This window comes from Erpetoichthys calabaricus, chromosome 3 (assembly GCF_900747795.2).
Source record: "Erpetoichthys calabaricus chromosome 3, fErpCal1.3, whole genome shotgun sequence".
NCBI classification, from domain to species: domain Eukaryota; kingdom Metazoa; phylum Chordata; class Cladistia; order Polypteriformes; family Polypteridae; genus Erpetoichthys; species Erpetoichthys calabaricus.
Window position 1 is genome coordinate 118119264 of NC_041396.2, and position 12561 is coordinate 118131824.

General features: G+C 42.0%; 1 protein-coding gene across 1 annotated transcript in view; it reads right to left on the reverse strand.

The window, feature by feature from the left end:
- tbp (TATA box binding protein) overlaps positions 1-12561 on the reverse strand; it is an 83294-nt gene that overhangs the window by 10260 nt on the left and 60473 nt on the right. The window contains exon 7 of the mRNA XM_028797308.1: positions 921-1015. Within this exon, the coding sequence (XP_028653141.1) occupies positions 921-1015 (95 nt within the window). The remainder of the gene's footprint in view (positions 1-920; positions 1016-12561) is intronic.

A 12561-nucleotide genomic window follows, 5' to 3' on the forward strand; every position in this document is an offset into this window, starting at 1 on the left:
AATAACTTGTCACCTTTGTAGTCATTTGTGTAAACTTGAAGCTTCTAAAGCACAAGGGTTTAAATATTAATAACACTAACTGCTGAGTTTTCATTCTTCAGCTAAATATCTACAGAAAATGGTTTATTTTGACTTTCACATTAAAAACACTGAATGGATAAATGTGTACAAATCTTTTGTCACGAAAGAAAATTATGAAGACTTTCAAGGCGATTGAATACTTTTGCACATCACTCCACCAGCAATAACTGTTTCGTTTACCTTAACAAGGTAAAAATGGACCCACAGAGTCACTGCATTTTTATCATATCCTGGTTGTCTCATTAATATAAATCTCCAGGAAGTGGGTGCCATCATATTAGGTTATGATTTTCCAATACACTGTCTAATTCCTTAGAGTACTGAAACCACACCTTCTTCAAAACAGGTACAAGTAAATGCATTGTCAGACACCACACCTCTTTGATGGCACTGTAAAATGTGTCAATCTTTAAGTACAGAAATAATCCTGAAAAAGAAAATAGTCTCTAACTTGATTTACTGTAGCAGGTCTGTTACACTGCACAAACTTCTGCCTCAATAAAACTGTGTGAAGCTAGTACTGTGCAGTATAGTGGTGCTAAAAAAGTATTGAAAAACACAATTTTTAAGATGGTACTATACCTACATTATGCTATTTACAGCCACCTCTTTTCTACAGCCATATATCAACATGGTCAAAACCTGAAGGGGATGCCTGAACCCAACCCCACCACCCCATTATTCATAGCAATTTTTGCAGTTTAAACTCCAAGAAAGACTGAGCACCTTGTTATGACAGGCAGAGTTTAAGTATCAATCCAACAAATATGTTGTAAAAAAGATCAAACTTGAAAGAAAGAATTTAAAAAATAAGAACATCACATAAACAAGATTCTTACCTGTAAGCACTACTTTCCCAGACACAAAAATTAACAAAACAATTCTAGGTTTGATCATTCTGTAGATTAATCCAGGAAACAACTCGGGCTCATAGCTGCAAAACAATTGAGAGAAAATCATCATTACAATACAACTAGTTAGGCTAAAATTAATAATACAAAGGAGTCACATCTTCCACAAAAATACCAGTTAAGAATGTCTGAAAACATCTGACTGACATAAATTCTCCCTTCTTCCTTGGAAACTGTTTAACTTTAAAATGTGACTTGAACTAAGACCTAAAGTGCAGGAAATCAGGCTAAAGATTTAATTTCATCAGTACAACACCTACTATAAAGATAATAATGTACCTTGAACTTTTAAGTTGGTTTTATACTAATTATATATTTTCATTTACAAAACTCAGAACAGCTTTACAAGTATAAGAACATCTTGTTACAAGTTTTAGCAGTGTACTTCAAAAAAGTATTATAAGCTATGCCTTTGAGTCTCAGCAGATGCCCATCTTTGCATTTGTGCTCGTGTTTATTAAACATCTACGCAACTCTGAAACATGTAAATACAGTGGAACCCAAAGTAATTTCCCCCATAGGATTGCCTGTAAATACAATTAATCCGTTTCTGGACCGTACAAACTGTATGTATATATTTTTGTTAAGATTTTTAAGCACAAAAATAGTTAATTATACCATAGAATGCACAGTGTAATAGTAAACTAAATGTAAAAACATTGAATAACACTGAGAAAAACTTTTAACAGAGAAAACTAACATTGCAAGAGTTCATGCTACAGCCTTACGAACCGCTCACTGTAAACGCTTTTTTTTTTTTTTTTTTTTAATGAGTTTTAAGCACAGGGAAAAAAAATGAACATTTGAAAAATCCGTAATTTACACAAAAACTAACCATAAACAACCAAGAAAAGTAACTTTGCAGGAGTTCACGCTATAGCCTTACAAACCGCTCGCTGTAAACACTTTTTTTTAATGAGATTTAAGCACAGGGAAAAAAATGAACATTTGAAAAATCCTTAATTTATACAAAAACTAACCATAAACAACCAAGAAAACGAACCTTGCATGAGTCGAGTTCTGGCATGAAGGTAGTGAGGAGGAACTGGGTGGAGAGGAGATTACAGTTTTGAGGTAAAGTCTGTGACGATGCGGGTTCGCTGCATGCTCCCATCTCGCTTCTGGGAACCCTTAAACCCGTCACCGTCGGTAATGTTACCGATGAGCACGACAGTGAGGCACTACAGTGGAGCATGGGGATGGTGCAAAAAGTGCCAAGTGCTTTTATGAAAATCAACAAAACAACAATCAAAAACAAAGTCCAAATTAAATAAAGTGCAGTGCTTTCAGAATCCTTCAATAAATAAATAATCCCATAAAAACAGAAGTGAAGTGGAGGTTAAAATCCAATAGAAAAAAGTCTTCATTAAATACAACGAGGTTAAAACAATGCTGGAAGCAGTCTCTTTAAAAACAAACCCGATGCATTCTTTAACTGGTGACCCCCCCTGCTTCTCCCTATCCAGGCTTCGCAACAGGGGAGCCACTCTACCTGCAGCTGTCCTTCCTTCTGGTCTGGAGACCTCCCGATCCCTGGCTTCGGTCGCACTCTCTCCAGACCGAGACTTGGCTTCCATGGCGACCAGGACGCCCACATCAGGGAATTCACCGCCCAAGCCTCAAGACTCCCGCTGCCTTCTTGGCCTTACGCGGCCAGCCGTCCTTCTTCTGGTCACTCCAGCTTCTTGATCACTCAGCTGGAGTGACCGCTTCCTTCTGCCCCACCGAGTGTCGGCCAAACACCCCTGCTTAGGCTCACTGTCCAGCTGCCTGCCTGCGAGCATGCGCTCGCTCATTCACACCAGTTCTTTCCACACTGCTTCCTGCTTACTTCCTCACTCCGCAGCCTCTGTCTGTCTTTTCTTTATCCTCCCTTTAGCTGCCTCACGCTTCTATTTATGAAGAGGACATGGCAGCTGTACGCCCACACCACGAATTCCCCTGGAACTGCTTCAGCCACTCAACCACCATGCCCCCTTCGCTATACCACAAAGTCCCTCTCCGCGATGCACGTCTGACTGAGAACAATGTACTATACTGTACAGGGAGAGACTGAACATGTACGTAAATCACCGGCGCGTAAGAACTGGAAGGGAAATGAAATATAGTAATCCCTCCTCCATCGCGGGGGTTGCGTTCCAGAGCCACCCGCGAAGTAGAAACCATATGTTTATATGGTTATTTTTATATTGTCATGCTTGGGTCACATATTTGCGCAGAAACACAAGAGGTTGTAGAGAGACAGGAACGTTATTCAAACACTGCAAACAAACATTTGTCTCTTTTTCAAAAGTTTAAACTGTGCTCCATGACAAGACAGAGATGACAGTTCAGTCTCTCAATTAAAAGAATGCAAACATATCTTCCTCTTCAAAGGAGCAAACAAATCAATAGGGCTGTTTGGCTTTTAAGTATGCGAAGCACCGCGGCACAAAGCTGTTGAAGGTGGCAGCTCACACCCCCTCCGTCAGAAGCGCAGAGAGAGAGACAGAGAGCGAGAGAGACAGATAAAAAAATCAATAGGTGCCCTTCGTGCTTTTAAGTATGCGAAGCACCGTGCAGCATGTCACTTCACGAAGCAGCTGCACAGAAGGTAGCCAACGTGAAGATAATCTTTCAGCATTTTTAGACGAGCGTCCGTATCGTCTAGGTGTGCGAACAGCCCCCCTGCTCAATCCCCCTACGTCAGGATCAGAAAAAGTCAGCGCAAGAGAGAGAGAGAGAGAAAGTAAGTTGGGTAGCTTCTCAGCCATCTGCCAATAGCGTCCCTTGTATGAAATCAACTGGGCAAACCGACTGAGGAAGCATGTACCAGAAATTAAAAGACCCATTGTCCGCAGAAATCCGCGAACCAGCAAAAAATCCGCGATATATATTTAAATATAAATATGCTTACATATAAAATCCGCGATAGAGTGAAGCCGCGAAAGGCGAAGCGCGATATAGCGAGGGATCACTGTACAGCACAAAGAGTTCACAGTGAATGCACAGGGAGAGACTGAACACGTACGGAAATCATCGGCGTGTACAAACCAGAAGCGAAGGGAAGGGAAGGGAAACTGGCTTGTTCATCACCCGAGTGTGTGGTCGTGAACAGATGCAAAAGTTTGGCGAACGTTTTGGTCGTAACCCAACTTGTACCTGTTCCGAGACATTCGTGACCCGAGACTCCACTGTATTAACTAAATTGAGGAAAAAAAAGCCCACAAAACACTGGTAGCCACTAGATACTGACACTAGAATGCTACACCAGAGTTGGGTATCAAACTCTGAATGCTAGATCTGTAAGACACCAATGCTAATCAAGATGCTATCACTTATTACTGATCCTCAGTAAACCGGTCAGAATTTTAATTCGAGAAACACCCAATGAAATTGTACATCTCCTTTTAAAGACATAGAATGTGGCTAATTACAATATATGTACAACTTACTGTGCACTAATTGAACATGTACTTAAACTAGAGATTAAAAAAAGCAGTAATTCAGTACTTAAAAATGGGAGATCCAGTTTTAGTAATATGCAAAACTGCTTAAACATACTACAGTGCAAGGATGTGTGGCTTTTTAATTAGTGGCTGTGAGAAATCAAGGTTTAAGTAAAAAAGTTTGGTGCATTCTTTTAATTTTGAATGGTTTAGCGAAAACTGAAATATCTAAAATTTGCAGTGTGACCTGTAGGTGGCATAGCAGCACCCCTAATACCATGACACAACTAAACCACACAGCCATAAGTATAAATAAAGGGTATTTTTGTTTTAAAAAAAAAAAAAACCTTTTATATGCTCTTCTATCACCTGATATTTCCTGGATGAGGTGAAGCAGCTGCATATATATGAAATATTCGATCATTTTCCTTAATAAATAAATGACCAGGTATAATATTTTTGTCTCATTTGTTTAACTGGTTTCTCTTTATCTACTTCTAGGACTTGAATGAAAATCTGATGATGTTTTAGGTCATATTTATGCAGAAATATAGAAAATTCTAAAGGGTTCACAAACTTTCAAGCACAACTGTATTTCCCCAGCTGAAACAGAGCACTCTGTCTGCTGAGTACACAATGAACACTGGACAGCTGCAATTTTTCAAAATGTATTATAAAAAGTTATTGGCTCACTACAAGCAATAAGAAAAGAAGACCAAATTACACCGGATAGCCCACTGATAATGACATTCAGTGACAAAGACTCAGATCCCGAATAAAACACTGTTCTTAATGACTGTACATTGTGTGAAAGTTATGATAACACTTACTTACCCAAAGCATCAAGAAGGACACAAAAGCACAAGGGAAAGATGCACTGTACAGAAGGAAAAGACTTAGGCACACATACATGATGGTTAGAAAGGTAAGAGTCTGAAAGATTAATATTGTATTATTTGGCACCTAAAGTAAAACTATTGGCTCCTAACTTTTTCTTTTATGAGACAGTGGCACCTTGAGATTAATTTTTGTCTGGAGCTCTGTAATTCATGTTCTGATTATAATTAGCACTTCTATGAATGTCCATCAGTACCATCTGTCCATTTTTTTTAACCAGTGCATACAATTCACAGTTGCTCAGGACGTCCTCACACACATCCACATTAATGAGTATAGGACTGTTGTCCTGGGCATGACGTTAAACTGCATCCGGCTCTGTAAGCGGTCCTCCAACTTGAAGGGAAATCATGGGAGTTGGTGGCAGGATTGGCACTTCAGCCACCGTAAAAAGAAAAAAACTTTACACAGCTCCGAGACAACAGAAAAGACTCTTTTTTGCTCTTCGTGGGAGTAGCTCTGTTGCAGCCACCCATAGGAAGGCTGCTTGCATCATAAAAGGGATGGGTAAAGCCCTCGGGAGCCCCATCCCTGGAAGAGTCGAAACCGTTGGAGAACCAATGGGGTCAGGTCTGTTGGGGATTGGACCTGGTGTGGTGCTGAGGCGTTGCCCGCTGCAAGGCAGCACTTGGGTCTCAATTTGAGGTGGCCCATACGGGTAGGCTCTTGTCCCGGAGGAGCTGCGTAAACTCCGCATTTCAGTGGGGGCCCTCTCTGAGGTGCGCAGACCGGGGAATGGCCAGATCTCTGTAGTTGGATACACCTTTTATTGGTCTGGTTGGTCTGATGGCTGTTATACTCGGGGAGCTGCTGTTGCTGTAGCGGATTGGCTTCTTCCGATGGTGACCGATGTCACTCCTTTCAACGAGCGTATTATGTGACTCAGATTACCACAGTACCTGGGTGCCTTGTCTGTTGTCTCAGTGAATGCTCCAAATGCGGGGAGTGATGTCTCGGTGAGAGAGACATTTTACTTGTAGTTTTGCTCGGTGGTTGATGGGTGCTCACGAGGTGACACTCCTCTGGTCATGGATGACTTCAATGCAGCCACTGGCACCGACAGGGCTGGCTATGAGGATTGTCTCAGTCCCCATGGGTCTGGTGACCGTGGTGAAAGTGGCTCCATGTTTCTTAACTTTGCAAAAGGTCAGGGGCTGCGATTCGCTGGATCCTGGTTCCAGTGCCCATAACCGCATCGTTGGACTTGGTACTCCAATACTGGTGGTGCGGTGAAGGGGATCGATCACATCCTCGTGGGCAGATGCTGGAGGCTCTTGCAAAACTGCAGGGTCTACAGAAGTGCCCAGTTTGTGAATTCTGACCATAGACTTCTTGTTGCTACTCTTACGATCAAACTTAGATCCACTAAGTTACCACCTACAAGGAAAATGAGCCTGGACTTGGCTAGACTCCAAGACCAGGCTATTTCTAATGAGTTTGCACGCAGTTTGTGTGAGGATCTTGCAGATTTGGGTACGACTGCCGATCCTAATGTAATGTGGTAGACCTTCCGTGACAAGACCCTTAAGGTTGCTGAGGGTTGTATTGGTGTTACCGGTGTTCCCAGAAGGAGTTGTTTCATCTCGCAGGGCACCCTGGATATCATCGACAGGAGTCGCAGTGCATGGCTACAATGGAAATGGTCTGTACCGGGAACTGAGAAGGATGGCTGCAAGGGCTCTGAGGGCAGACAGAGGCATTTGTTAGAGGAATCTGTGAGCAAGTGACACACCATCTTGGTCTAGCACTCACGTCCTGCTTACAGAGTAACTGAAACATTACACACATCTGAATCTGTTCCTCGGAGAGTCGCAGTCAGGGCGGCTGATGGAACGGTCCTTATGGAGGACACTGCAGTTGTGACCCACTGGGCTGGTTACTTTGAGCAGTTGTTCAAAGCTGATCCTCCGGCTAGGACGTTGGATATTTCTGGGTTCATGGTTCTTGAGGCTGATCCTCCAATTAGTTGTGAATCTCACTGAGATTGCACAGGTGGTGAACCAGCTGAGGGGGGGGAAAGGCTGTCCTACTGGCATTGCAAGTAATCTTTGCTTCCATTTGGGAGACTGGCATCATCCCAACTAATTGGAAAACGGGACTTGATGTCCCTATCTGGAAAGGGAAGTGTGATCACCTGGATTGCAGCAACTACAAGGGAATAACACTGCTCTCGGTGCCGGGTAAGGTCCTTGCTAGGGTCGTCCTCAATAGGATCCATGATCACTTGCTCACCTACCAGCGACCGGAACAGTCTGGCTTTACGCCTAAGAAGTCTACCATCGACCACATCCTGGCACCGAGGGTTCTCATGGAGTGCAAATACAAATATCGGCAGAGTTTCTTTGCAGCCTTTGTCGATTTTCATAAAGCGTTCGAATCAGTTTATCGAGTGGCACATCCTGAGGGTTCACAGGATCCCCTCGAGGTTGCTGGATATCATGGCCGGCCTGTACATTAGTACTATGAGTGCTATGCAGAACCTCTGTGTTTCTCTCAGTTGATTCTGGGGTTCGTCAGGGGTATGTTCTTGCTCCTACTCTGTTTAATGCTTGTATGGACTGGGTGTTGGGCAAGGTCGTGGGGTCCAGCGGCTGTGGAGCATCTGTTGGTGAAGAAAGATTCACTGATCTTGACTTTGCTGATGATGCTGTGATCTGTCACTGGAGGCTCTGATCATGGAGCTCGAGAGACTGAGTGAGGAGTCGGAGTGTCTGGACTTGCGAGTGTGTCCTGGATAAAAACCAAGATCCAGGCCTTTAATGATCTCTTGGGCACAGCCATCAGCAGTGTGTCTATTTGCGGAGAGAGTGTTGACCTTATCGAGAGGTTTACTTACCTTGGCAGTGACATTCAAGTCTCTGGTGACTGTTCCTATGAAGTCAGTAGACAGATTGGGAGAGCATGGGGAGGTCATGAGGTCACTGGAAAGGGGTGTGTGGCACTCCCGATATCTATGCAAAAGGACAAAGGTCCAAGACTTTAGAGTCCTGGTGCTTCCTGTCTTGCTATATGGTTGCGAGACATGGACACTATCCAGTGACCCGAGATGAAGACTGGACTCCTATGGTACTGTGTCTCTCCGGAAAATCCTTGGGTACCATTGGTTTGATTTTGTGTCGAATGAGCAATTGTTCATGGAGTCCCGAATGAGGCACATTACCTGCATTGTGAAGGAGCGTCAGTTCCTCATTGTTGGGGACCCAAGTGGCTGGACCAGGCCAAGGGGTCGCCCACGTAACACCTGGCTGCGACAGACAGAGGGTTATTTCCGGAGGGTGGGACTGGATCGCGTGTCTGCCTCGGGGGTTGCCAACCCGGGATCCCGAGTTGTTTCGTCGTGTAGTGGTAGCGGCAATGCACTATACCAGTGCATGCTCCCCAACTTCACTTGACTTCACTGTGGGATGTGAGCAGTGGCAGCGCTACCAGTTTCAGCAAATCAACACAGATGCACAATTCTAACGAAGTGGCTATATGGATTGCCCAGACCAGTGATTACATGAATTGCTCCATTCATTAATACCAAAAAAAAAATTTAATGAGTGTTTCTATTCTTCGAAGGACAATGAACATCTCCCTATTAATACAACGTATATTGTGTTAACAGAGGCATGTAATCGCCGAAACATATAGTTAGCAGGACAAGCAACACATCATACTGTACTTTTATTGCTAACTACTGCAAGCAATACCGCAAGTCTGCAAAGACTATTTATGTTGTTCTTTTGGCACATGAAGGAAAACAAATGTTTATTAGTATACCTAAGTAAGTAAAGTCACATCAAATGTTTGAATGGTATATTGAAGAATGTAATGCTGTCTCACAGTTATAAATTTGAGTACAGTAATGAAAGACCAAGTAATTTTCTAATTCTGTATTTGTACACTGACATAAGCAATAAAGTTTTATCACTCATACAAGAAACCTTGAAAACAGCACAACAAAGGTTGTTTTACAGGAATTCTGAAATTAAGGATTTATGTAAAACTATAAGTTTGATTTGACACAGGAATGTTCGACGTTTGGGGCGGCACGGTGGCGCAGTGGGTAGCGCTGCTGCCTCGCAGTTGGGAGATCTGGAGATCTGGGGACCTGGGTTCACTTCCCGGGTCCTCCCTGCGTGGAGTTTGCATGTTCTCCCCGTGTCTGCGTGGGTTCCCTCCGGGCGCTCTGGTTTCCTCCCACAGTCCAAAGACATGCAGGTTAGGTGGATTGGCGATTCTAAATTGGCCCTAGTGTGTGGGTGTGTTTGTGTGTGTCCTGCGGTGGGTTGGCACCCTGCCCAGGATTGGTTCCTGCCTTGTGCCCTGTGTTGGCCGGGATTGGCTCCAGCAGACCCCCGTGACCCTGTGTTCGGATTCAGCGGGATGGAAAATGGATGGATGGATGTTCAACGTTTGGACAAATGTTTTAAAAAAAAAAAAAAGTGACAGATTTAAAAAATTAAAGTGCCCTGAGTTTCTGATATTTGAAGCTTGAATTAATTTGACCCATCTGTTAAATATTACTCTTTAGCAAGGTTAGAAACTTAGAGTGGTTCACTGACACATCAGACTTTAAAAGCATGTTGTTATAAAAACAGCTTTCAAGAGTTTGCTTATTGGAAATATCCTGAATTATCTAGGAATTCACTAATTCAACAATATACAATAATGTTTGGAATTTTATATTTAGTACAGGTCTAAAGCAAGTATTTTTCAGTTACTGGACAACAATAATTACAGAATGTTATACAGTGGGTAAAGAAAATAATCACCCCTTTCAAAATATTCTCATTTTTTTTGCTTTACAGCCTTAAATGAAAACACGCAAACCAATATTTTTTTCAGCTTTACTTACTCAATGCAACCTATAACATCCAAATGAAAGATATCACAGCTACAGTTCAAAAGAATTTAAAAAAATAAAAAACAATAAATACTGAGATTAATAAAGGATCACCCCCCCTCCTAAACAATATTTGTAAACTCAATCAGGTGTAAGTAATCACCATTTCCATTGCAGACCATGGTTACTGTCTTCCATCTGTGACCAGTTGTAATCAGTGTGATTAGTAAAGCATAAAAACAGCTGTTCCTGGAGCATTCCCTTGCTTAGTAGTGCCACTGACAGCAAACAACTGACTATGGGTGGCAAGCTACTTTCAAAAGATCTCAGGGATAGAGTGGTGGACAGACATAAGGCAAGAAATGGATACAAAAAAATCTCAAAGGCTTTATCTCTAGAATGTCATTAAAGCAAAATACTGACATTGGGGGGTGATCTTTTATTAATCTCAATATGTCTTGTTTTTGATTTTTTATAATTTTTCTGAACTGTAGCTGTGATATGTTTCACTTGGTTGTTATATGTTGCACTCAGTAAGTAAAGCTGGGAAGAAATGTTTTGTGTGCATTTTCATTTAAGGCTGTAAAACAAAAAAAAACCAAAAAAAAAAAGAATATTTTGAAAGGGGTGATTCTATTCTACACCCACTGTGTGTGTGTGTGTGTGTGTGTTATATACTGTACAGGTACTTGTCGACTTACGACCGCGATTGGTTCCGACTGACTGGTTGTAAGTTGATCTGGACGTAAGTCGGCCTATGTTAATTTAAGGTAAGAATATTAGACTGGGTAATAATATTGTAATCATCTTAAAGTAATATTTTATCAACATTTTCTTACTTTCTAAGACAAACACAGCATACTACAGTACAATTTGTTTAATATGTGGAAAACGTACAAAACAAGAAATACTGTACTGTACATTTAATTCCTGGCACCACTGGTGCTTGGCTGCGGGTTGTCGATATCGCCTTCATCAGATCAGGCGAGGCTGCGGACGGGGTGATGGGAGGAGTTGCTCTTTTCATAAACATAGTGAGCTTCGTCTGAATTGTTTTTTTTTTTTTCTCTTCATAAATTTCGCAATAAGGACGAAATGTGTTGCGTGCCATCCGTTCAATCCTCGCAAATCGTTCAATATTTGGGTCCATTTTTTCAAAATGAGCGAGGAGTTTATTCAGTAGAGATAAATCTTCTGACAATCCCTTTGTGATAAACATTCTTTGTGGCACCTCCTCCTCTTCGTCTTACTCCAATTCTCTTGTTTCTTCTTCCGCCACTCTTTCTTCTTCCAATTCTATTAGCTCTTCATTCATAAGTTCACCTGATTCCCGGTCTAGCAACTCCTTGACATCTTCCATTTCACATTCCAATGAAAGGTCTTTTGACAGTTTCACTATTTCTTCACGAATCTCATCAAGTTCTTGTTCACTGTTAAATCCAGCAAAAGTATTTACATAACGCTTAACACACTTCTTCCATACGCCATTCATACACTGTGAGTCGACATTTCTTGCGGGGAGGGCTTCTGTTTTCTCTGATCTGAGTTCACCTCTGTTATAGCGTGTCTTTATTTGAAAAGAGCAGTGTCATATCGGGGCGAGTGTGAACGCTAACTTTGACAAGCACTATAAATTTACAGCGGTTGTTACAGACGTAAATCAAATGTATGTTTTTATTGTATAATATTAACAATAACAGCAGCTCTCTACTCAAAGCGGTAAACTCGAGAAGCTGCTAGCATCGAACCCAGAAGCTCTTGATTGGGAGTCAGCAGTTGTGTGTGGGAACTGTTAACATTTGAATGTGATGATTGTATATAAAACTTGTGCACGAACGAGACTGGGATAACTGTGGATGTGGATGTGAGTGGTGTGTGTGACTGAGAATGACTGGTGTGAAGCCTGAAGTCCAAATATCAAATAAACACTTTCACAAGTACAAGTATAACAGAACAAGTGCGCTTTTATTCAAGAAGAAAAAAGAAAGCAGGTTGCGGTAAGCAGTTGATGCGACTGCTTGCGTAGTGCAATCCTAAGAACTGCCCAATCAAGAGCTTCTGGGTTTGATGCTGGCAGCTTCTCAAGTTTGCCGTTTTGAGTAGAAAGCTGCTATTAGTGTTAATATTATAGGGTTATATGTTAGGGTTATATTATTATCGAAAATTGCCAAAACAACAAGACACAAACACACGTGGGGCAACACTGCTGCGTATATTTTTACTGCTGCGTAGCGAGACTTGAGAGTGCGGGAAACTGGCGCTGCCAACAGCTGGCGGGGGAAACAGTCAAACGCGTCGTAAAGTCGAACAGTCGTAACTTGCATAGGTCGTATGTTGACGAGTACCTGTATATATATATATACACACATACACACACACACACACAAAAACACTTTTTTTGTCACGCTTTACATTT